Source organism: Apodemus sylvaticus, chromosome 15 (genome assembly GCF_947179515.1).
Source record: "Apodemus sylvaticus chromosome 15, mApoSyl1.1, whole genome shotgun sequence".
NCBI classification, from domain to species: Eukaryota; Metazoa; Chordata; class Mammalia; order Rodentia; family Muridae; genus Apodemus; species Apodemus sylvaticus.
Window position 1 is genome coordinate 50,844,092 of NC_067486.1, and position 27,114 is coordinate 50,871,205.

The window sequence follows — 27,114 nt, forward strand, 5'->3', positions numbered from 1 at the left end:
TGAGCTGAATCTCCTGTGGGTTTCAAAGAGAGCATAGCTCTTAAAATACCTTGATTTTGGATGAGTAGCACCCAGTTCCATGAAGAAATACATTAGTTTAAAGACATCAGTTGGTGGCGCATTGTTACACCTGCTCTGGGAACCTAATGCTTGTAATGAAAGGTGTGACCAGCTCCTCAGTTGCACAGCTTTCTGTGCCTCTTTTGTCACAGCTAAGACTTGGCATGGCCACCGTACCTATCCTAGCTGACTCGGGGTTGGGAACTGCTTCTTCCAACCCGCAGTGTGCTAATGGAGAGAATTAATGGGTCTTGCCTGGGTATAGACAAGAGTGATTCTTTCTGTGGCTTCTAGGAGTTCTTTTTCTGCCAGCCTTCTCCCACGCTCTGTCTGCTCTTGCAAGGACCTCAGCTCATCAAGTTCAGACTGAAGGAGAACGTTGCGCTGCTCAGCCAGAGCCACCTGTTCCTTCAGGTCTTTGTTCTGGTAAATGCTGCCATCCAGTTGTTGTTGAAGGTCCTACAAGAGAAAACATGGGTCTGGGGCCTGGATCCTCTGAGGCCAACTGTTAGTATGGGGGCAGGGGGGCACCATACAAAGACAAGTTTTCAAGTTCTTGATTGCATAGATCGCTTTTCTAAGTGACCCCAAGAGGCAGCTCTGGGACAGTTTACTGAAATCAAAATGTCTTGAGCAACAGGGCAGGAAGCTGTTGACCTCAGTGGCAGCCAGGAGGACTGGGATACAGAGAAAGCCAAGAGGATAAACTCTCTGTGTTAGAACTCAGACAGCAGGCAGGACCAACACAGTATCCAAGCAACTGGCCTGAGGGGTAAAGCTTTGGGGATGTGTATTGCAATGGTTCACTAGGGAGTCAGTTATTTCTCCTTAGTTTGTCCTTAACTTCTATCATATTTCTTCTAGCCTGTTGGCTTAGGCTGGACCTTAGGTTATACAAACACAATATTCTTTAGTGCAGGAGAGAATTTACTTTCAAGGAAGTCTGCCAGGCACTATTATTGATGCCCACAGGTAGTTGCTGACAGGAGCTGGATATAGCTGTCACCTGGGAGGCTCTGCTAATGCATGACACATACAGAGGGGGGACACTCTCAGTCAGCCATTGAACTGAGCACAGGGTCCCCAATGGAAGAGCTAGAGAAAGGGCCCAAGGAGCTGAAGGGGTTTGCAATGCCATAGGAGGAACAATATGAGCCGTGCAGTACTCTCAGAGATCCCAGGGACAAAACCATCAACCAGATAGTACACATGGAGTTACCCATGACTTCAGATGCATAGGCAGCAGAGGATGCCCTTGTTGTACATTAAAGGGAGGAGAGGCCTTGGTCCTGGAAAGGCTCGATGCAGCAGTGTGGGGGAATACCAGGAAAGGGAAGCTGGATAGGTTTGATTGGGGAACAGGGGGAGGGCAGATGGGTTATGAGACTTTCAGGGTAGGGGGTGAACCAGGAAAGGGGACATTTGATATGTAAATAAAGAATATATCTAATTAAAAAAAAAAGCCCCTGCTCTTGGCCTCAAATAATGCTACCCAACCTACTGTGTCCACCAAGAGGAGGCTCTGAATGGAACTGTTATTCTGACATGCCCCAAATGGTGTCTTGGAAGTAGATGGCTGCCAAGACTCTGTTCATTCCTTTTTCCTATTTACTGGCCTGCTCACAAAATCAGATGTGTCCCCGTGCATGCAAGATTCTGGCAGGGCTGCATTTATTTTCAGGTAAGCATGTTCCAGCTCTCTGGAAGGGTGACATTTGTGGTTTTCTCTTTCATTGCTCAACGGATTCAGTCACTTAGCTTATTGCTACCTTTGTTCTTTAGAATTGTTTGAAAGTACCTTCATTTGACCCTGAAGCTGGCCCAAGGCTCTGGTCGTTTGTGACACCTGCCGGTTGGCAGCGCAAAGCTGAATCTCCATCTCCTTGAGGTCCCCTTCCATCTTCTTCCTCAGCCTTGTGGCCTCAATTCTACTTGAAGCTTCCAAATCCAGACTCGACTGCAGAGAATCCAGAGCGTGCTGATGCTTCCCCCTGATTTCAGAGTAACATTTGGGGCAAACATCACACACCCAAAAGAAGAGCAGTTACCTCGTATTTTCAAGTTATGGAAAACACATTAAAACAGAAAATAATCCTCGGACATTAAAAAAAATGAGTCAAAAGGTTTTTCATTTTATAAACAGAGAAAGGTTGGCATGGATTAATGAGTCTATTCTCATTATAACAGACTAATAAGGCTTCTAGGTTAGATTCATCATAGAACCACGAAAACACTAGAATCCTTTCAAGGTTCCTGTGTTAGCTTTGTCTAAGACTTAGTAAGGGATTGTTGTGGGTAGTTTTATGTCAGCTTAACACAAGGAAGAACCATTTCAGGAAAACCTCAACTGAGAAGATGCTGCCACCAATTGGCCTATGGGTAAGCTATGAGACATTTTCTTTTATTATTGACAGTTCATATGAGAGAACTCACTGTTCGTGCCACCCTTTGGCTGGTGGTTCTGGGTGGTATAAGAAAGCAGGCTAAGAAAGCCATGAGGAGAAAGCTAGTAAGAACTATTCCTCCATAGCTTTGACTCTAATCCCCATCATGAGCTCCTTCCCCCACGTTCCTTCAGTAATAGACTTAGAAGCTGTAAGGTAAAATAAATATTTTCTTCCCCAAGTTGCTTTGGTCATGCTGTTCTGTCACATCAATAGCAATCCTAACCAAGACAAGACAAGGATGATAAATTCGAGATTTCCTTGGATGTTTACAGATGAAGAATATATGTTCTTTTAGATAACCATAATATTTAAACTACTTTCAAATGTTTATTTTTTTAAAAAAGCATAAAATAGCAGGAAAGAGATACTGAGGATGAGATTAAAATAAGCCCAAAGAGGCAGCTGTATTCCCTAATGGTCTATGGACATGTTGAGATTTGGCCTTTTGCTGTGTATTTTGTAATGCTAAGTGCAGGCCCCAAGACTTGGTTGTCTCAAGATGAGAGCCCCACACATAGACCCAAGTGACACTTTGTGACTTTGTCCCCAAGTTATTTCTGATTGGTTAAAAAAAAAAAAGCTATGCTAACAGACAATACCTGGGAAGAAGAGACATAGGTGGGGTTTAGGGTTGCCAGGGTTAGGGGCTCTGGTGGGAACCATGAGGAGAGAGAAGGTGAGGGGGAAGGAGAGGCTTCCCCGGGTTAGGTGAGTTCATGAAAACATGGCCCTGGGGGCTGGCCAATTGGAGTCAAGAGCAGCCCAGAGGAAACACAGTAATAACTCAGGATTATCAATAGGAAAGTAAATTCTAATACCACAGAGGGTAAGTATTTGCCCAGCTCTTGTGCTGTTAAGGCTTATTGTAATTAATAAAAGGAGTGTGTCTTTTATCTGGGAACTAAATGATCAAGGTGGGGTGGAAACCTCAGATTGGGACTAAAAGGTTTTACAACACAGACAGCCTCCAGTAGTTGCTTGGTTTGTTTTGCTTTGTTATCTCCTCAGGAGTTTGAAGGACAGTGGCTAATTGAGAAAACTAAATGCTATATAGTATAGAAATACTTCAATATGCTTTTGTACAAAACAAAAGTTCTATACAAAATAAGTGTAAAGTGCTAAGAACTCAGTTAATATCCCTGTGTTCAAGAATGCAAAGAGGACTTGGAGCAAATCATGGGAGTTTTGCCTTTGCAACATTTGCAGATGGTTAAGGGCCGTAGGACTAACTGCTGATTTGTTCTTTGGGACTGTAGGGCAGTGGGCCGTTAAAAACCTCTCCCATAAGATGTCAAACCACAGACTGCAACTCTACACCCTCTCCTCCTCACCTGTGGTATCACAGGGTAGGAAAGACTTTGAACTGTGGGACAACTTCGAGTTAGTGACTTGCTTCCCATTCTACCCTTGTTCAGCCTCTAGTTTCAGAAAAGAACACTGACTTCTCCTGGCTCAACTCCTCTGTATTTGGTGGTTGCTCATCGAGGCATATTAACAGCTATGGGAAATCCACGTCCTCTTAAACTCAACCACTGCAACAGAGCCCTGATCCTAGACAGATGAGAAGACGACAGAGTTCTTTCATCCCTTTTATCCTTGTAGAGGCCCTAACAACAAACAGCAAATGTGGGTTTGTCATGAGTCCAAATTAGACTCCACACTGAATTGCCAGAGAGTATGTTCAGACCTCTCACGTCAACCAGAAGAGCACCACTGGTAGTAGAGTTAGTATTTCTCGGTTGCAAGTGGTTTGCAGGTAGGGGACTCCAAGTCACATGACCATATTTCATTATGAAAAGAAGGTGCCTCGGAAGTAGTTATAGAAAATAGGGGAAGAAACTTTTACTTTTTAGGCTAGTGTTAAAAGTGGTCTTCTGTCTTACATTTAGTGCATATTCCTAGGTACTGTGCACACACCTCACAGTTTAGAGTCCTGTCAGCTTGTAGACATATAAAGATGATGTGGATAACCTCCAAATTATAGTGCTAAAGCCTTAAGCCCCAGAAACACAGTACTGTGCTTGCAGATGAGGCGTTAAAGACCTATGTAAGTGTCTTTAAAGAAGCAATGCAAATAGAATGAAGGTGCAGGGGAAGGCCCCACCCACTAGCACAGCTCCGTGAGAGGATGGCAGGAACATGTACTCAGACGAAACGCCATGTGGGAGGAGAGCAGCCGTCTGCCTTCAAGATGAGGACACAGGCCTCAGGGAAAACCTGCTTGTTTACATTACAATCTGTGATCTACAGTGTCCAGACTGTGGAAAACATGAATTTGTATTGTATAAATCATCCAGTCTATGGGATTTTTGTTGGTTTGTTTTTGTTTTGTTTTGACAGCACCCTTTGCAGAATAATAAAGGAACAGGCATACTCTGCATCACTTAGATCCTGAAGAAGCTGCCCTGCTTTCCTGTGGGGGAACTCCTGGTTTGCTTCAGGAACTCCCTAGCGGGGACACTGAAGCCTTTGTGGCCTGCCATCAATCGTCTGTCAGCAAATACATTCTGTCTCAGCAAACCGAGTAGTTTATAGGCTAGCTTTCCTGTAGCTCTCTGCAAAATCCCATACATGGTAATGACCAGAAAGTTCTATGGCTTAAGAACAGTAATGACACTGGCCTAAGTGAAGACTATAACACAGTCAACATCACTCAAACAAACCCTGTGGTAGGGATGGATGGATGGAGGGAGGGAGGGAGGGAGGGAGAGAGGGGGGAGGGAGGGAGAGAGAGAGAGACAGTGAAAGAGAGAATGAGAGAGAGAGTGAGAGAGAGAGAGAGAGAGAGAGAGAGAGAGAGAGAGGGAGGGAGATGGAGAGAGAAGCTAATGGCTACACTGATGGCTACACAGATGGATCAAGATGGATCAACAGTTTATGAGTGTTTGCTTCTTCAACATTGGGCAGCACATAACTTCCTGTATCTCCAGCTCCAGAGGATTCAATACCCTCCTCTGGCAATGATGATGATGATAATGATGATGATGATGATGATGGTGATGATGATGAGGAGGAGGAGGAGGAGGAGGAGGAAGAGGATAAGGTGGAGGAGGAAGAGGATAAGGTAGAGGAGGTGGTAGTGGTAGTTGTGAATTAAGAGGGAGTTTGGAGTGAATTGGAAGAATTGGAGGAGGAAGAGAGAGGATAGAAGTTATGCAAATACAGTATTAATGTATGAAATTCTCAAAAACACATTTAAAATAAATTAATTAATTAAAAGCATTATCTTTGAAGAAACTCAGTGCTTTTTAATATCTTGGCTGTTGTTTCTGTGTCTAGATTATCACAGATTTCTTAAAGGCTATCTATTCTAATAATGTTACCAAGCAAATGGAACTTTTTATAAAACTGAGTTAGCTCTATCTTAGAAAATGAAGACATAGAAAAAGATCCAAATCATCCTTGAGTTTGGAAGTCCAGACTACAACACTGCACAAAGCATCCTGTCAACATGGAAGGCTCAAATATTTGTTACAAGTAAATTTCTGTCAGGCCAGCTGCTTGGACTTTTCCTCACCACTGGGCCTCTCTCCGGGGCTCACTCAGAATTCCTCACCAGACTCAAAGAACAATGAGCAGCAGCGGTGAATACATGGGAGGGTCCCACAAGTGCTATGTTATAAAAGTCGTGCCTTCTCTACTGCCTTCGTGGCCTAGTCTACTTTCTGATTCCTCTCTTAATAAACGTCATCAGTTTTTGTGGTAATGAACAGGATTTATGTTAACATAGAGTCTTCAACATCACCCTGCCCTCAGATGATAATTTTATGAGGTCTATAAAATTGTATACACTTATTATTCCTCATTGCCTGGAATTTATGTTTGGGGTACATTTCTTCTCGTATTCTCCATTTCATTCCTGTCCCGCATTCAGACTGAATCACCAGATTAGGGCCACGCATTTGCTACAATCTGCACTCCCGCAGAGCAGAGAGGGTCTGGGGTGGTGCGCGCACTGTTTTGTGAGATGCTCATCTGTCCTTTCTGGATGTACCGATTATAGCCACTGTGAGTCATCTGCTAAAACGTACACTGAGTTCGTGCCGGAGCCTCCGCCGCCCCTTCCTTCCCCAGTCCATCACAGCTCATGTTCCCTTCAGCTTTCTCCTCATAACCTTAGCTGTTTGGATCTCTGACTTCCTTTGCACTGATGATTATAATTGGGGAACTGTTCTCCGACATTCAGATGTACCTGATGTGACACAGACTCTCTGAGGATTCATTTTCCTCATTGGGTTTATTTATAGCTGAGGATTGATGTTACCTGAAGTCAAGCTTTAAAAAAAAAAAAAAAAAGAAAGAACTACAAAAGGATATGTTCACTTTTGTTCATTTTGTACAGAAATAGAGCAAACATTCGGATTTTATCTGTTTCCCCTTTTCCAAAGAATTATTTCAGACACTCATAAGTACATCAGATTTCTTCACTGCAGCCAGTTCCACAAAAATGCTTGTGAATAAGGCTTGAGTTAACTTGGAGCACACAGAAGGATATAAACTTGGCTCCAAATCTTCACTAAATATTGACCATCTGGAAGTCTGCATAGAAAACAAGCTGTGGGAGGAAACCTAGTTCAACAGATCCCATTACCATGGTGTTGGCTTGTTCTGTTGGTTTAACAAAGACATTGAAAACAAGTGGCCAGTTGAGCCTTGGTCTAGAATATTATCTTCTTTATAGACTTATGGCTTTGGTTAAAGCAGTGGTTCTAACTTGTGGATTGAGACTCCTTGGGGTGGGGGGAGGGTGTCCAATCTTCCCTTTCACAAGGGTCACCTATAAGACCATCAGAAAACACAGACATTTATACGACATTTTATAACCGTAACAAAATTACAGTTATAAAGTAGCAACGAACATAATGTTATGGTTCGGAATTACTACAACATGAAGAACTGTATTACAGGGTTGCAGCATTAGGGAGGTTCAGAACCATTGAGTTCAGGAAATAGAAGAGTAGGAGAGGTAATTTACTCATCCCTGACTGTGAGTGTTTATTGTAGATCTATAGAATAAAAAGAACGTTGCCAGCATCAGTTTCCCAATCATCCCGACCACCTTCTTTGGCATGTGGGGACATTTTGTCCCTTCCCTGAAAACCCAAGCAGTAGAGTTGTCATCCAGGAAGTAAAGAAAAGAAGGGCCAGCACCCAGAATTTCTATTCCCATCCAGTGACCTGGCAGGTGAGACTCTGCTGTCTCAACAGCCTTGCTCTTTGCTGGCTCTGCTTTCTCCGGGGGACAGGCCTTCTCTCTCTCAGATCCAACATTAGCTTAAAAGATCAGGGCCAAACAGTCGGACCTTAGTTCTGTGTTTCAGCATATCAGTTTCCTAACTGCCCTTGAATGGGACTTGATGGAGACAGACCCACCCACGCACCACAGGCTGTCTCTACCAAACACAGTCCTCCCCACACTCAGAACAGAAAACACTCAAGAGCAGTCAATGGCTGTATATAAGTATTCCTCTTTAAACAGTGACGCACTTAGTGGGAAACCCTGATGTCAAGCCTGACGGAGTGTCCTTGGCCATGTTCTGGCAGGAGTCATAACAGCAACCCCACAATGATTCTGGTTATTCTGGGACTTTGAAGTATATGACTGTTTTTCAGCAACACAATCCTAAATACCTCAGCCTCTCTGCTTCTTCCTCTTTCTCCGACAGCTTTCGCTCCAGCTCTGCCTTGGCTTCTGAGAGTTCCCGCTGGAAGCGAAGAATCTTGCTCTCACTCTGTTCCAGAGCTCCCTGTAACAGGAAACACCCAAGGAAGTCTCTCTTTGAACAAAAATTGTATTTTCTTCCCTTAAAGCCTAGGTCCTGAATGTCGCTCTCTTTAGAGTCACTGGATGACATCTAGGTTCAAGTCCGGCCCCTGAGGTCACACTCGGACAAGCAATGGCTTCATTCATCATTTTGTATCTAGCTCTGACACTGTTTACGCTCTGAATAGTAGCCCATGGCTGGACCACAGAGACAGCTCAATCCAAAAGGTTTTGCCTGGAATAGATGAGGGCTTGTGTTCAGTTCTCAGTACTTCTAAGGAAAAGAATATCGCTTAAAAACTAAAATGCTGATGCATTTTTGAATAGAAAATCTCAATGAACTCTGTCACTGTATTTGATATTTAACTGCTGACAGTCCTCTTAGGTATTGCTAACTCACTCCATCTTTTGGGGTGAGTGAATAAAAGCTTCAGGGCTAGAATAGTGGAGGGGCTGTCACCTGCTCAGAGTTGTTTTTTTATTTTGGACACCTGGGAAGTGCTCTCAAAGGGAGTCACTTAATCGTTGTTATTATTATTATTATTATTATTATTATTATTATTATTATTACAAATGGGAGCTTTAATGGGTAGGAAGATCTTCTGTAACTCAGTACTCAAATAGTAAAGGCCAGGGACTTCATTTCCAAGAATGCTCTTAAAGGGCCATACAATTTTAAAAGAAGAAATTTGGTAAAAAATCTTCAAGGCATTTTCTGAGGAAACTATGTGTAAAGAAAGTGTAAACAAGCAAATGGCAAAGTCCTTGAAGAAGAGATAGCAGAATGCATTGCACTGCAAGCTGCCAGCCAGCCAAGTCTGGATAGTCCGGACTGAGGGATAGCTTTGCACCTTCTCTGAGGAGAGCTTTCTATCTGCTGCAGAGTGAACTGCATAGTCACAGTCAAACAGCGACGATGACAACAAAAATAATCTGTTGGAGATTTTAAGAAGGCCTGCTCAGTTTCTCTCTCAATCCCATAAATCAAATGCAAATGCACTGCAGCGATCTCTGCAGAGGGAATGGTAGTTTCTTTGAGGGGAAACTCAACCTCTAGAATGCACTGAGAAAGTGAATCATTACAGGCGACCTCAAATCAATACAGTCTCATGGCTTTGGAGAGATTATTGAGTTTTTCATAAAGCCACAGCCCCCAAAAGAAATAATCTGAAGTTACAAACACGTGTGGAAAGTTTTGTGAGGCTGAAGTTACATCTCGACAAGAGGATAGTGAGGTGTGCTGCCCTCTAGTGGTAATGAGCGGTACAAGCATTATGGACTCAATACAGTTGCTAGTTCATTTAACTATGCCAATATATTACACAAAACTAAAACTGCCCCCAAATCATATTTTATTGCTATAATGTTTAAATATATAATAAACGTTATTTATTTTATTGAATGTTGTAGTTTTAGAAAGTCCCCAGCTAGAGTAGCCAGAGACGCAGAAACAAGTAAATTAAACAAAGTTCTCAACTTTGTACAAACCAACCTTCACAAGGCATATCACTGCCAACTGAAGGACTTGTCAATAAAATGAAGAGATCTTCCAGAAACGTTTATGCATGAAAGATCAATAAGTGCGTTGAGAGCTCTTTACTTCAAAGGCACACGCAGAGTTGTGGTACGTTTGCCTTTCTTAGAGAGATGGAGAGGTGAGGCGGCTCTAACAGTTGGATGGCGAAGTTCTCACAGCACAGCTTTCTATTACCATACTCCCCAAGAGGCCCCATCTAAAACAATCTACCACATATTTCAAACCTCATTTCCTCCACGGGAAGGGTATGTGCATTTCAATACGTCCAGACACATTCAGGGGCTGCTTCAAGATGAAATATGGTTGAGAGCAGAGTCTCTCTAGAGCTCACGACTAATCGACCACCTAGTGACTCTGGAAGGGTGACTTCCTTTTCAGGACACATCATCTTCTTCAACATCAGATCATCTCAGTGGCCCTGTCAATCACCTAGTCCACATCTAGGGATGACGCATAAGATGTTTCCAGAATGCAGAAAACATCCCCGTTAAAGCTCTGCAGACAATGACCTTACAAGGATGGCATGCCTGAGAATGCCACGCAAGGTCTCATCTCACCAACAGATTTGGGAGGTGTGGAGGGTGCATTTCACAGACTGTTTTAAGGAGGCATACATACAAATGAAATTAAACTTGCAACTTTGGAGAAAGGTTTACTGAGTATCCTATGGGCCCACAGTTTTCCAGCAAATGCATCTCCATGTTAATATCCAAGAAGACCCCAAGGGATCTGGTTAAAATGAAGATTTTGATTCAATAAACCTGGGGACAGGGAAGATATTCTGAACGTCTAACGAGCTCCTAGATGTTCATGTACATGGTCTGTGAGGGTGTAGGCTGGGGATGAAGTAGAGAAACACACCATGGTTGTTTGGACTATGACTGGAGAACTCTCTAAGCCTGTTTCGTTTGTAAAATGGAGACAAGGGTTTGGTGGTTTGATTAAAGCATGAGGCACAGTGTATAGCATACACTGAACACCCACGAAAGTGCCACACTGTGGTGGCCGTTTCTAATGATGGCAGATGTGCGTTGCCCTCTGAGAGCCTCACCCTCCCTCACAATCTACCTCTGTTTCTTCCAGTCTCGCCTGGACTTCAGTCTTCTCTTGTTCAATCAGTTTCTTGGCCTTTTCTACTTCAGCCAAATTCTTGATCCCTTCTCTCACCTGGCTTGTGAGACCACAAATCTGTTCTGAAGGAAGGAAAATCAGGTATGTTAGTGGAGAAGAGACCCACTCTCACACACAATTCCTTTTTACTGGGACCATTTAGCCCTTGGCAACTCCCTGGGAAAGCTAACCATCGTCTACAGAGAACCTTATTTGGGATTAGGGAAAAAGGAAAGCCTTCTTCTGTGTATTCCTTTGTTATCTGCCAAATATTGGCCTCAACTGTTACTAAGCACAGTACTTCATGGGGTCTTGTGCATGGGAGAGCCTGTGTAACTTCACACGGTGGCAGTACTGCTTCCTGGGACCATGGCTGAGTCCACCTGGAGATCCACCTCTCTCTCTCTCTCTCTCTCTCTCTCTCTCTCTCACACACACACACACACACACACACCATACCACACACACACACACAAACACACCACACCACATACACACACACCAGGAATCCCTGCACTTCAGTGGGCCAGTTTTTATGTCAACACCACTAGCTGCCATTGTTCCAGCTGCCACTCAACACTTAAGCATCTGCCAGGTTATCCTCTCCAACAGTAAGAAAAAGCAGAGAAGGCTCTGGGAAGACAATGGCTGTCACTCAGGCACAGGACAGTTCTGGTTAGACTTTCACGGATGCAAAGCCTGTGACAAAATAGGTCAGCAGCGAGGAACCTCCACTACCTGACACTGTCTTGTGGTTGGGTCTGACACTTCGATTGGAGGGAGGCTCTAGGCCCTAAACGTTATGCTGTATAGTTCAGAAACTTGGGGAGTTACCAAGCCCAGGAGAGACCTCAACAGTTCACCTGTTCCTCTGTTTCTCAGTACCGGCCTAAGATAAAGCAGGTCAGTCTCCATGCCAGGTGTGAGATATGTATCTCTACAAGATGTTGGGGAGACCTGAGAGCCACCCTTAAAACAGACTATCGACACATACTTTGGCTAACTGCCATAACTGGTCTGTAAAACCCTATTTCTTTATACACTTTAGTTGCAGGTAATAGAGAAGCAAGCTGGAAATGGGCTGGAAGTTTCCAGAAGGTGCTATATAGATTTCTGGAGGGAAAAGTATCAGTGTTCTCACTGTGAAGTTTACATGATCCAATACTGACCTTCCAGGCAAAATACACTGCCTGTCACAGCAGAGGTGTGACTGGTATGGAGGTAACCCAACATTTGTTGACTTGATTTAAGTCTCACTCTACAATAGGAATCCATCCCTGGTACTATAAACCCTGTCAAAAGTCTACTGCTGGGGCGATCACAGGCCCCAGTGAGGAAGCTAGTCCTGATGCTGTGCTAGAGGACTTGCTGTCAAGTTGCTTTATTGATGCTGATGTTTACACTCACAAAGCCGTGCTGCTTGCAAGTCTTGGTTGGATATGTTTGTCTTTGCATCGGGCAGCAGCTTATACAGAGATGACTTGTTTAAATGCTGAGAGTAAGCAGTTGCTGCACATTCTACCCTGCACTCCATACCTGTGTTGTTACCTTCGAGTCTCAGGGAGCATGGCAGAAGAGGACACAGGAAGAGTGTAAGAACCTGAGGGTGGGACTGCCCATCATGGATGGGGGAGGAGTTGAAAAGGCCCCACCTGCCCTGGCCATCTGTCAGCAGTCAACTGCTACTAGGGAATGAGGAGCCATTTTCCTTGGTGATCATTGGTTTTATGCCCATGGTCCAGTAAATATGCAGCCATGCTCATGGGAGCTTCACTAATTAAACTCAGCCTGTTAGCAACAACAACCGCAAAGGCAGGAATGTAAGAGACAAACTTGTTGCAGAAAAGAGAGGCTTCAACAGAAAGAGGGGGATAAGAGAGGGGATAACGCTGGATATATATGACTAAAATATATTACATACATGCTTGAAATTATTACAGAATAATGATTGAAAGGATTCCAGAATTCTTGCAAAAAAATTAGATAGAAAATCATGTAGATTATAATCTTTTCTGCTGAGGAAAAACTTGAGGCAGGTTCTTCTCAACTCTCACCAAACTGCATGATCATCTTAGGAGCTTTAAAATAAAAGCTTGAAAATATGTACTCCCCATCACAAGCCACTCATGGAAGTCATCGGCCGCAACTGAGAGACCATTAAAAACAGAAGAGTGGATGCAAAAAACGTGGTATATATACAAAATGGAGTACTATTCAGCCATTAGAAACAATGAATTCATGAAATTCTTAGGCAAATGGATGGAGCTGGAGAACATCATACTAAGTGAGATAACCCAGACTCAAAAGATCAATCATGGTATGCACTCACTAATAAGTGGATATTAACCTAGAAAACTGGAATACCCAAAACATAATCCACACATCAAATGAGGTACAAGAAGAACGGAGGAGTGGCCCCTTGTTCTGGAAAGACTCAGTGAAGCAGTATAGAACAAAATCAGAACAGGGAAGTGGGAAGGGTTGGGTGGGAGAACGGGGGAGGGAAGGGGACTGATGGGACTTTCGGGGAGTGGGGGTCCAGAAAAGGGCAAATCATTTGAAATGTAAATAAATATATCAATAAATTTAAAAAAATAAAATAAAAAATGAAAATCTGAAAGCTCAGCCTCAGATCCACTGAACCGGGAGCTCTATGGTAGGGTAGGCATTGCTGTCTGTCCCCAGGTGGAACAGGACAGAGCTTTGTGGCCACTGTCCAGGAACAGACCCATCAGTGAGTTAATCACGGACTGCACAAGGCCACTAAGAAGACTCACCCGTGCCTCCAAGAGTAATGGATTTGCATCTAGGGCACTTCAGGGTTTCCCTGCATATCACTCTAGGCTTTGAAATAACTTGGCCATCACTGAGCTGCTCTTTGGCAATATACCAGGAAGTTTGAGTCCAATTTCCTCAAACTCATCAATTTTACTTCTAGAGATCTATCCGACTGAAATATTTTAAATATGCATAAATACATGTGTAGGAATATATAGTATATAATTATTCAAAATTGTGTATAATCAGGTTTAAAATTAATGAGATCTAGTTAACTAGGTGTGGGTTAGACTTACTATGAAGTAATATGCAGTTTCTTTTTTTAACAATGTAGCACGTCTCCAAGGCTTGGCATGCTAAGAGCCTCAAGGTGCACAGGACAGTAGCATAGCTCAGTAAAGTATGCACAGACAAGAGCCCAGATGGTTGGGCTCAAATCCCAGATCTGTAACTTATGAACTGTAAATTCAGACAAGTAACCTAACCTTGTGGTTTGCAGATAAGGACATTAAAATGAAGCCTAATCTCACAGTTGAACTATGAATAAATGGATGTACAAGAGCCCAACATATAATATGGGCTATGGAAATTTTAAATATATTTAAAATATATTGATAAGTGAGAGATAAATGGTACAGAAAATGTATAATTTGGGCAGTATCTTCCTATGAATATGTATGTGGAAAATCGCAATAAGGCTATGAAAATGAAGATATTCTTGAGAGTGGTTTCTTTATAATAAGGAATTAGATCGAAGGTGTGGCTCTAATATTACCTTTAGAATTAATTAAATACAAATACAAATAACATCTGCAGTAGTTTTTTTTTCTCAGAATGAAGTATTAGAACTTTGAAAGTCAAACGTGGATGAGAACATAAAAGCGCCAAGGCTCTCCACCCCAGGAAGACAGCTTGGCCCTGAAGCCAGGTTCGCCCCTAACCCTTGTCTTGCTTTGGCTGCGAGCCCAGCTGACAGTACCTTGAAGGTCCTGGTTCTGCCTCTTCAGGGTCTCCTGGGCCTCGGTGCTCTCCTCACAGGCTTGCCTGAGCATGAGGACCTCAGAGCTGAGGGCCCGGGCCTCCTTCTGAGAGGCCTGCAGCAGCGCCTGGGCCTCCTCCTGCTTCTGCCTCCAGGAAGCCAGAGCCTTGTCAGAGTGCTGCTGCTTCTGCCCTAGTGCCGCTGCCACAGAGCGAGCCTTCCCCAGGTCAGAAAGGGCATCCCCCAGCTCCAGCTGGAGCCTGTGCCGGGCCCTCTCCAGGGAGGCATTCTTGGCATTGGACACCTCCATGGCTTCCGCAGCCTCTTGCAATCGAATCGCCAGCTTCTTCCTAAGGAGAAAGCCAAAGGGTTCGGTGATTGAGACCAACAGAGTCAAAGCTGTCAATGCTTGGCCCACAGAGCCGCCTACCTGCTGACCCCCAGCCTCTGGTTCCCGTGTCCGCGTGGATGTTACCCTCCAGCTTGGATCTAAACCTCGAGCTCTCTTTGAATTCCTATTAAGAAATATTTGCTTATCCTAACACTTTCATCGCTAATAAAATATTACTGGTATTTCATAAGAAATTGGACAAACAAGTTTGTTTTGAACATCTTACCAACAGGAAGCTGCTTACAAACACTTAGGCGTGTCGGTAGAGTCCCTAATGCGTGGCTTGGATGTGTCTTCCAGAGAACTCCATCGTGCTCTTCCTGTTACCACTTGCTTTCCGGTTCTTACAATACCCTCCCCCATCCCCGCCCGTGATTTCCTCAGCATCTCCAAACCCTGAATTTGTGTTCATCCAGATCCGCTGACCACAGTGCTCCTTTAGCAGATCTCACTGTTTTAACCTCCCCGCAGAAAAATTATTAGTGTGATTGGGTTTCGGGGTACCTCCTCTGTCCATGAGGTACACATCTTAGGAATTCTCATGCATGGACTGCGTTCTCTGACCCATACTGTCCTGCAGAAATGCAGCCGTGCCACTAGATGCCTTCGTTAAAATGAGCAGATTTTCTTTCATGAGACAAACTGTAGGTACCAAAGCTTTGCCCCCACTGTGACTATATGAGAGAGGACTTCAGTAGTTCAGAAGTTTGCCACACAACTAGCCCCAAAGCAACACGACATGGCTCCCTGCCTGTGTGTGGCGTCTTAAAGCAATCCAATCTGGAAGGCCATGAGCTCTACTCCTTCCGTGTTCACTGGCTTCATAAAGTCACACTTCGATGCCCTCTCATATAGGAAATTCTGGCGCTTACACCAGCCTACAGGGTTGGCTGCTAGAATCATCATATATATTTTAATTATGCCTTTGGTGATTGGCACCAGAAAATTGCTCCAGTTTGGTGACTAGCTATGCTGGTTTTCTCAAGACTTGGAGTTTTTAGTAAGACTGGAGACATTTAATATTACGTTTGAGAAATCCCAGAGCAAACTGGACACACTGATCACTTCATTTTATTGATAAATTGCTGTATATTTAATGGCAACTATTACTGTTTTGTGGTATAACTTTCTAACAGCACTTGTTTTCTTAACTGCCTACCTTATAAAAAGAGATAGGAGAGATTAAGAAACTAAAAATGTTATTCCCAGAGCAGAACCAGAAAATGGCCTCAGGGGAAAGGATCTTTTATTCTCCACCTGAAATTCCTACAACTTTTCACTTCTCTATAGCTGCTTGCCTGGCTGAGGAGATTAGGAGAAAAAGATTGTTTATGCAATATTCAAATAATGTAAGAACAAAACAATCCAAATATTACCATATTACCTAGTATTTTTTTTCCTTTGTCCATCACCATTACAACAAATACATGTGATCAGATGCATTACCTACATTCTTTCCCTCCTTTCTTTCTAACACCCAAAGAATCAGTTGTCAGCTACGATAATGAGTAGAAATTTTCAACTGGAATCTTCAATCACTAACAAGAAAATAAGAATAGCTTGTTTAGAAGGGAATGACATATTTGGATATAAAGTGGTATTTCCAGTCAACTCTCCACTTTTCTGGGATCCAGGATTTTGTAAACATCTACTATGGCTATTTTTAGTATCTGTCATCCCTAAGCCTCTCTTGAGCTACTGTGGATAGAGGTGGATTATTTGGTTCCCTTCTGGGACACAGCATAGCAGCTATTCTGTAAATGTACTCACAATTCAAGTGAGGAACTGAACATTATTTCTGGTTGTAGCCAAAAAGAATTGTATTGATCATTCTTGGATTCTTGCCAAGCTATCAAATCCTGTTTTTTTAAAGTAAACCTTTAATGGTTGTAAGCTGGAGAGTCAATTTTATGATTTCTCTCAAACACACACAGTTACTCAATCCATAAGCTAATAAGCACTCTTTGGTGCTAGATTTTGGACTAGCTGGTCTCCCAACCCCTAAGGATTTTTAGAATAGCTTTCAAAACTATTGTGTGTCATTAGCTATAAACCTGATAGTCTATCTTTAGGAATGTCCCAATGATGAATTCTTTAAAAGGGGCCTTTGTCCCACAAGACGAATAATAAATGTAATAACAAATGTTAACAGGTTTCCAGTTGTCCCATCTCCACAGAATGCTTCATAGTATCCAAGTCTAATAACAAAGACCCAGTGCCTCTCATGATGGCTATACATACTTATGTGAGTTTAATTATTCATTGTACCAAATAAAGTGTATGATTTCAAGATGGCAGAACTATTCAACTACATGCAAATGAGGCTGCATGACAAAGTTCTGGGTCTCAGCAGACAGGTGCCTGGCCTACACTGCTTGTGGATAAAATTATCTATACAACTGTTTCTGGTGTTCCTTATTTGCCTTACTTTTGCCCTTTTTTAATAAAACCATAAGTGATCTGAGATAATCTCGAGGAGAGAAATAGGACAGAAAATAATACCTGGATCAAAAGTAAACTTAGTTAATGAAACCATTAATCAGGGTGTCTTTTCCTTGCCCCACACCACAGGCTGGAACAGAGGCGAAGATTGTGGATGTGTAAGAACCCTCAAATAAATCTGGGAGCATTTCCTGTTTAGCCTGTAGTGATAATGCCAGTCTGAGTAAGTTTATAAAAAAAAATATGCAGAAAATTTTAGGAAACCAAGCATCAGGGAAGCTGGGTTACTCATTAGAAGTCTTACTGCATCTTACTGGAGAATATTACAATAATAAGGACAGTAACTTTGGAGAGACTAAGATTTGGTATAAAAATAAAGGGACATGACTTGCATAAATTTCTAGCTTCATAGAAAGCCTTGGTTCAGAGGGCTGTCTGCCCCCATAGAATTGTAGGCGAGATGAAGAAAAATTACCCTTAGTAAAACAAATGTATAAAGAAGCTTTGGAGGCCCTAAAACACTCTTCTCACAGACCATGGTGGGATGAGATTAAAGAGCGTGTGGAGAGACATATACAAGAACTAGAAAGAAAGTAAGGAAAAAGGCTTAAAGTAGGTTATATTTCTGCTCATTTAGTTTTTGTTTTGCTTATTAAAATCAAATGTAAAAGGTTAACTTTTTCTCAGACTTCAAACAGTTGAGCAGGGGTAGGGATTAAAGCCCCCCTCCCTGGCTTAGCTAAAATTTGTCAGGCTGGCACAGAATATGTGACCATTAAACTTTAGGCTAAAACCATTTTAAAAATGTTTTGTTTCATTATCCTTGAATAGATATGTATTAGAAATTCTTTGAAATGCAAATATGAAATGTTGTAATTACTGCTGTAAGAAATACAAATGAACTCTGTGTCCCTGGGAAAGCAGCTTCAGTCTTTGCGGTCTGTCTCTTGAGTATAGACACAGACAGTACATTCTTGGAAGCTCAGGAAAGATCCAGTCTGGAGTCACCTGTAACATCCACCCTACTCAGGTCCTGTATTCTGCTGGAGCTGGTCCCCAGCAACAAGTTCTAGTGGCCCAATTTTTAAAGCATAACTCCAAGTACCAATCTTCTAGAAATATTTTTATTATGCCTCTAGAAAGAGCCTTTTTCTTTCTCTAAGACCTTTTTATAGTCTCAATAACCTATATTACAATGCTTTAGCTTTTCTATATTATATGCTTCTTGTCAGAAGTAACTATTTCAGCTTTTGTCTTAGACTTATTAAAAAACTTGGGAAGGATTTGTCAAGCAGACATCATGAGGAGACACTGCATTACTCTCATTCTCCTATATATGACCAATTCCTTTTTTAAAATTTTATTCGATATATTTTTTTATTTACATTTCAAATGATTTCCCCTTTTCTGGTCCCCACTCCCCAAAAGTCACATAAGCCCCCTTCCCTCCCCCTGTTCTCCCACTCATCCCTTCCCACTTCCCTGTTCTGGTTTTGCCCTATACTGCTGCACTGAGTCTTTCCAGAACAAGGGGCCACTCCTCCGTTCTTCTTGTACCTCATTTGATGTGTGGATTATGTTTTGGGTATTCCAGTTTTCCAGGTTAATATCTGCTTATTAGTGAGTGCATACGATGATTGATCTTTTGAGACTGGGTTACCTCACTTAGTATGATGTTCTCCGGCTCCATCCATTTGCCTAAGAATTTCATGAATTCATTGTTTCTAATGGCTGAATAGTACTCCATTGTGTAGATATACCACATTTTTTTCAACATGACCAATTCCTAATTGAGCATAACCTTAATCTACTCACTTGGCTTCTTCTAAGTCTTCAGTTCTCTGCATAGCATCATGTTCATACTTAGTTCTCCACTGCACTGTTTCCTTGTTGCCTTTGGATAGAGCCCGGTGCAGCTCAGCCTTGATCTCTTCTTCTTCTTCATACTGCTCTCGTAGAAGGTCATAGTCATGCTTGGTTGACTGCAGGGCATGGGCCAGGGCACTCTGAGACTGTAAGACACACACATGCATGTTTTACAATTAGCAGTGCAATCTTTGGAAGGGATATACTCTTTTCGAGTAAAGCCAACACGATCTACAAAATTCAAGTTGAACTTAAACCCAGTGAGATGATAGAAGGAAAGACTAAGAAAAGACAAAATGGACAGAGTGTCTAACCCATCACTAAGACAGGAAAGAAATGCATATTGAAAGAAATGGCTGCATGAATTTTAGTAGCAGAAAGGCTCAGCATATAGTGGGAAACACTAAAGTACTGTTCATTGTCATTTAGGTACTATAATTTATATTTAACAGTGCATCCATCAGATTTTGTTCAAGCCAAAAAGAATAATATTTACTCTGCCCCCCTCATTCTACTCATCAAAATAAAATCCTTATGTTTACCTTTAGATAACCATGGTGCTATAGTATTTTCTTTTTCTCTTTTTCTTTCTTTCTTTCTTTCTTTCTTTCTTTCTTTCTTTCTTTCTTTCTTTCTTATTATTATTTTTTTTTTGGTTTTTCAAGGCAGGGTTTCTTTGTATAGCCCTGGCTGTCCTGGAACTCACTCTATAGACCAGGTTGGCCTCGAACTCAGAAATCCGCCTGCCTGTGCCTCCCAAGTACTGGGATTAAAGGCGTGTGCCACCAAGCCCGGCTGCTATAGTACTTTCTATATTTGTTGGACAACAGAGCTGATTTTAATGGATATTTCTATCACTTAGATGGTTGTCTGTCTAACAAAATGGCATCATCCCCAAGAGATAATCTCCTGAAGAGATTAAAGCTTCCATCAGTCCCCCATGGGTCTTTTTGGTAGAGTTGAAAAACAAAACAAAATAAAATAAGCCTCATCTTAGACAAGGGCCTGTCTGGGAGCGCATGGAGGAACTAATGGCATCCTGCCACATAATCCCCGTGCTGAATGAGAAGCAGCACAGAGTGATGAAGAAAACTCCAGAGATTTACAAAATATCATTAAATAAAATATTCAAATTATGAGAATTTCAAAAGCATTAGGTTGAAGGGACAGGGATTTGATGAGTTTTCCTGCAGCATCTCACTAGTCTTGGGGAAGATGAAGATAACAGGCACCAGGTTCTAAGAGGTTCTGAAAGATCCCAAAGAGTTTTGTCCAATACAAGTCTGCACCCTGATAGCATATTCAACTAAGTTAGAAATCCAAATCAAAGAGAGAGTTATAAAACTAGAAAAGTAGTAACAATTCACATGTATGGGAGCTCCAACTAGACTAACAGCAGACACTTAGCAGAAACTTTACAAGCCAGGAGGCAATGGAATAACATAATCAAGTTCCGAGGGAAGAATCCTTCAACAGTGAAAGAGAAATAAAGACAAACCAGGGTAAGCAAATGGGAGAAGACTCACTGTGGTGAGATTGGTTTCACAGGAAGCCCAGAGGACTTGAGGAGAAATGAAGTCCCACACAGTTGAGAACAGTTGTGTCATTATGAAGGACAATATGTGTCATTATAGAAGGGCAGTAGTTACCATTATGAAAGCACACATACACAGCTGTGCAGCTGTATTGTCTGGATAGGACACGATGGCTGCCATCCTGGAGGAGAGCAGCTATAATTACTTTCATGAGACCCTCTAGAGACTGAGCCTATTCACATTATGTTGTAGAGGAAGAATAAAGGCCCAAGAGCTCAGGAGACTTAGGAGATGGACTGGGGTCAGTACAATGTGATAGCCTCACAAGGTTCCTATGCTCCTCAAGGTTATAGAGAAAGTGGAAAGTTGTCACAGGGTAGGGAGTTGGGTTGTATAGCTGCCAGTATGTCACCTGGTAGGATTTTCAACAGTGCAGGTTTTGAGAGTGAGTGGGACTCTTCACTGGTGTAGCTGCCCAGACAACTCCCAAGGGTTTCCTGGTGATATCTTCCTGTCACCCATGTTCCTGTAGGTAATCCCATTAAACTCATTGGCCCACCATTCTGGACCTGGAAGAAATCTTCTCTTTGATATGTTGGTACCCTCTCTATCTATGGTGGATAGATGATTCTTTACTTCTCTCCAGTGGGGGAGGGGGAGGGATGATGTGTTGCATATGTGTAATCAATCTCAATTGTAATGCAAGTATAAAAAATGATTTAAAAAAAGAAAGAATCAAACTTTATCACAACAGAAAATCACCAAACCTCAAAAGTAAACCAGAAGAGAGACAGAAAGGGAAGGAGAAGAAATAAAAGACTCAGAAAATGATGAACAGAAGTAAACTCTTATACATCTATAAAGTGAAACTCACTGGAAACGTACCACTTGGTGGTGGACGAGTCAATGCTTGACCCTTGATGACCTCCAGCTCAAGTAAGAAGTATGGTAGAAGCACATACCTTTCTTAGCCCAAATCTGACAAACTACAGATGTAATTTTAATAATATGGAAATTCCATCAGCTACCAGAGGCTCTCCTGACACAAACAAGGACCAATATGCTACTTCCCAACTACGTCCTGAGTGTTTCCCCTCTTTTTGCCTTTTTAAGAGAAGATACTGAGACTCACCAGCCAAGCACTGCTTTTGTTTCCTTTCACTTTGTTTTTATTCGATATATTCTTTATTTACATTTCAAATGATTTTCCCTTTCCTGGATACCCCCTCCCCAAAAGTCCCACAAGCCATCTTCCCTCCCCCTGTTCCCCAATCCATCCCTTCCCAGTTCCCTGGTATTCCCCTACACTGCTGCACTAAGCCTTAACACATCCCATGTGACTGGGGAGACATGGTTGCCACATTACCTTACTCTCCTCCTCCAGCTGCGCTCTCAGTTCTTCAACTTGCCGAGTGAAGTTGCTCTTTTCCCTGGAAAGTTGGCTTATCAGGGCCTCCTTTTCTTCCAGTCTTTTAAAGAACTCACCTAGAGAGAGATTTCATAAGATTTATTTTGGCCCTTTTCAGTGGCTGCCATTACTGTGTGTTGACTTTCAGGACCATCACTAGCAATACCAAATCCAAAAAGAAAATGAGCCTTTCCCAGAAACAGAACGGAACCCTAAAAGAACTGATCTTTAGCAGTAAGTCCGTTTCTGGGGTTGGAAAATTGCGCCCAGGGGAGGGAGGCAGCAACACATCTACTCACCCCTCTCACTCTGTTGCTTTGTCTTCTGTGCTGTCAGATCGTTTGCTAACTGAGTCACCTCATCCAGCTTTGTGTTTGCTTCATTCAAGCGCCTCTCATACAGACTACAGAGTTTCTCAGAATTTGCCTATGATTTGCAAAAAAAAAGGGTGAGTCTTGGCATAGATGGTCCACAATACATTAGCCACTTAGGGAGGATGACGATGCTTTCTTCAGGACCTGTGTGACTTCTGCTTCTGGAGTAAAGGCCACAGCCAGCATCAGGAAAATCCATCTAATAAAATAAGCACCTTAAAAAAAAAAAAAACCCAAAGCTTCTCTGTACTCAAATCCAACTCCCTGGATTCTCAGAGCCTCTCCAGAATTCTACAGTCTTCTAGAAAAGGCAGCATGTCACATGCCAATGTAGTGTCAGATATAATCATATAATGATACTGTACTAAATATTCATCTTTCTGTTCCAATAATCTGTGTTTCTTGGGGATTAGTGTTCTGCTCAACCTTAGATTCTTGGTTTTCTAGACAAAAGCTTAAATGTATTAGAGGAGAAAAGCAAGAAAAAAGATGGATAGGGAGGGGAAAGGCATAGAAAAAATCTAGAAGGGTGAGCAGGGTTAACAGGAGAAACTGGACAGATATGAGCTCCAATAGCTCAGTATAACATCTGTGTAAATGACTCTAGCCTCCTGTCAAGAGGGCAGAGGCTCAAGGCGATCCTGCTGACTAACATTCCAGTTTCCACCTCTAGGGTCTCTGAATTGGCTTTTCCTGCTCAGTAAAAGGGACACATCAGCCTTTCTCCTGCTCCCTGATGTAAGTGACAAATCTAAATAAGTCCAGTCACCAGATTCTTGTCACAATCTGGACACTGATGCAAGTCATTCTGATTCTCATGGTCCTTAGACAGGAGTAATGCAAGATTGAAGTGGGATGCTCACCTAAGAATTAATTATAGCTTGCCCTCTAATGATTACTATGAGTAGAAATAATAAATTATATTGGTGTGCTCTATAGAATTTAAATTGTGGGTTTTTTTGTCGTTGTTGTTTTGTTTTATGAAACCCTTCTGCCTTCCCTACTGATGGCAGTAATAGTAAAAATAAATACAGTAGAAGTTAATGCTTCAATAGGCTCTTTATATGTTAAATTTCAAATTCTATAATAATCACATAAATGCCTAATAAGGAGATGAGGGATGGTTTCCTCTGGCCTTTGAGGAAACACTGAGACCCAGGAAAACAGTGAAAAATGGTGGTAAACTCAATAGTTGCAATGTTAGATTAATTGTTATAAACTTCTAATGGTCAATATCAGGCAAATTTAGAGACACCCCAGGGCAAAACAAGTGGGAAACTTCTGAGCCAACAAAACTCTTAGACATTTCTAGCTGGAACCTCTGTTGTGTTATAGATTACTCTATTTAAGCTTATGCTGGTGAGTATTCTAAACTTCCCACAACCAATTACTAACTTGTTCTTTGTACCAAATGAACACTTAGCATAAAATAGATATTTAATAAATGCCTACAACATTCAACCTATTGTAGAGCTTAGTAAGAGGTTGGCTGGTTTACAGACTGAACTTGTGCTTATACTTTCTTCATAAAATACAACCCAACTATTGCTTTTATTACTTGGATAGGATATCATCTCTAGATTATCAAAGAAAAAGAAGAAGCAGAGGAAGAAGATGAAGAAGATTATGATGAAGGTGAAGATAGAGGAGGAGGATGAGGAGGAGCAGGAGGAGGAAGAGGAGAAGGAGGAGCAGGAGGATTCCAGCACACGCCTATTGGGAGGCTGACAGAGAACACCATGAAGTCCCAGCTTATGGATATTGTAACGTGCACACAGACTTGTTAGTCGTAGGGAAGCTGAGTCTGGTACAGACTCAATGACAAGGTCCTCAAACAATACTACCAGCATAATGATGGCCATAGCTTTAATATTAAATGCCAGGTGTATTTAATTATCTACACACTGAACACAATGAAAGAAGATGGAGTCATGATTAATGTAACCATTTTTGGTCACTGGCTATTATAAATTATATTTCAAATGTGGAATATATTTTCTCACATATCCAAAAAATGATTTTGATAATTACAGTTGATACATTTTGTCTTTCCTCATAATATCCCTCAGAAGTTGAAGATGGCTTCATTTTATGAAAGAAAACAGTATCCCAGAGGCCCACATTCAGAAGGATAGTAGGTGTCAGATTGGAATTTGAACTAAAATTACCTTTGTGGATGTAATTAGAAAGAAAACAATTTATAATATTAAATTCTTATACGTCTGTCACATGAAGAAGTGATCATAAAGGAGATGTAAAAGATTAAATCACTAGATTACTAAATGACACTTGCTGTCCAAAGCCTGGGTCACTTAGAAGACCAGATAAACGTATTACCATATAAACTATTTTTAAAATCTCCAATGAGAAATGACTCTAATCAAATAAAGTACCAGGAAAGAAGCAGGTGATAGAGAGAGATGTGCCAAAGGAAACACCTGCTTCAGGAGGAGGCGATAGGTTTGGATTTATATGTGCTGATTTGTGAGAAATAAGATTTTACTGAGTATAAAAGATATTATGCTTTTAAGAAGAGCAGAGAGGGTTGCGGATGCACCTCTGGTCATACCGTGGGGTATACGCTGTTACACATCTGTCTTAAAGGAGTGAAAGATGATTGAGACCCATAAGATATCTCACTGGGAAAAAAAGCAAGAAAGTGAACCACTGGTGGTAGAATTTTAGGAGACATTCATGTGATGACATATTGCTGAGCTGTACATATTTGCAAGTCATCAACCCGCCTGGGAAGACAAAAAAGCACTGCTTCCTTTAGACATAGCTTCACTCTGAGTAGTGCTAGAAACTAGTACGGTATTTTATTTAATAAGGCACTTTATAATCAGGATTTGCAAGAGAACATATGGATATGTATCTAAAAGTTGCCTACACAAAAGTATAGCTTACAAAAGAATTATAGCTTCAAAACAATTTCAATTTAAACCTAAAGATAAATAATAAATTTTGATTTGGGGGAAAAGGAAGCACGTTCATCTTAATTCTCCTTCTTAAGATGATGAAAAATACTATATGCCAGAAAATGTGAAAAACAATGGGAATTCAAAATACTGTGAGAATTTCTATCACATCTAAATTGCCCTGGGGCTCTCTATCAGAACACTTTGCATTTGAAAATGTTTTAGCTTCCATAGAGCAATGGCCGGTTTTTTTCCATTGTAACTTGGAAAAACAACTCAGATAAAAGTTCAGCATACTATGTATAAGAGTGAACAAAATTTAAATTGTGTGTGTGTGTATATGTGTGTGTGTGTAGCCACATAGGCATGTGAGTGCACATAGACACACAGGCACAACTGTCGCAGAATTTATGTGGAAGTCAGAGGACAGTTTGCAGGAGTTAGTTCTCTTCCAGTACATGGACTTTAGACTCTGAACTCAAGTCACCAGGATTGGCAGCAAGCACCTTTACCTAGAGAACCATTCTGTCAGCCCCAGAATCAATACATACTATCAAAACTAGCTACAGCATCAAAAGATTTATGTACATGCATGCATATAATTAAGGGATGAAGCCAATCTCTTCTGTCTAAATGTGACACTTTGGGCAAAGGGCATATGTGGATGCTAATGCCAGCAACTGCAGAGATTGTTCAAATCACTATAAATATGACAAGATAAGGCATAGTTTCTACTTTAGAGAAACTTTTCCTTTAAGAAAGGTTGAAAAACTTTGAACTGTAACAGTGCAAGAAAGATCCCCAGCATGCTACTAGAATTCTAGAACAGGTGAAATTTTAAAACAGAAAAAGAATTTGAATATTCCAGAGAAGAAAATTAGTGTAGTACAATGGGTGGCTGAGTAAGGTGGCACACACCCTTATTCAAAGTCCTTGGGAGGCCAAGGCAGGTAGATCTCTATGAGTTCAAGGCCTGGTCTATATACTGAGTAATGGAGTTTCAGCCAGAGTTACATGATGAGAGCCCATCTCAAAACAAAATAAAAATGAAATAAAGAGAGAGGGAGGGAGGAAAAGAGGGAGGGAAAGAAAGAATCTGGTGAGAAAAATGGATACTTTGGTGAAAGACAAATGTCTATATTTGAGTGAAAATAATTCAATTTAATGAAATCTAGAACTGGTGGGAATGGAAACTCAACCTAATGACAGTCCATGCATTATCTTGAAAGCAGACATGTGAAATTCATTTGTCAATGGGGATGTAATTCCATAAATTCATAGTTCAGAAAAGTACGTTATAGATATTGTGTAAGATGGATTGGAATCACGAAAGATTAGGAACAAAAACAACAATTTGGGGAACCATAATAGCCTAGTTGCAAAGTAAGAAGAGACCAACCTGAGAATGGGGGAGGGGAGGAGAATGACAGTGAAGTGTTGACTTGCTGCAACAATGAAGCTTTGGAAAGCAAAGAACAGCAGAAGAAGCAAGCAACTGAGGCATC

General features: G+C 41.6%; 1 protein-coding gene across 1 annotated transcript in view; it reads right to left on the reverse strand.

Moving 5' to 3' along the window:
- Positions 1-27,114, reverse strand: part of Myh15 (myosin heavy chain 15) — a 132,341-nt gene that overhangs the window by 22,115 nt on the left and 83,112 nt on the right. The window contains exons 28-35 of the mRNA XM_052158127.1: positions 22,617-22,743; positions 22,276-22,394; positions 19,324-19,520; positions 14,676-15,025; positions 10,877-11,001; positions 8,139-8,254; positions 1,859-2,051; positions 316-519 (exon numbers count right to left, since the gene is read on the reverse strand). Coding sequence (XP_052014087.1) covers positions 316-519; positions 1,859-2,051; positions 8,139-8,254; positions 10,877-11,001; positions 14,676-15,025; positions 19,324-19,520; positions 22,276-22,394; positions 22,617-22,743 — 1,431 coding nt within the window. The remainder of the gene's footprint in view (positions 1-315; positions 520-1,858; positions 2,052-8,138; positions 8,255-10,876; positions 11,002-14,675; positions 15,026-19,323; positions 19,521-22,275; positions 22,395-22,616; positions 22,744-27,114) is intronic.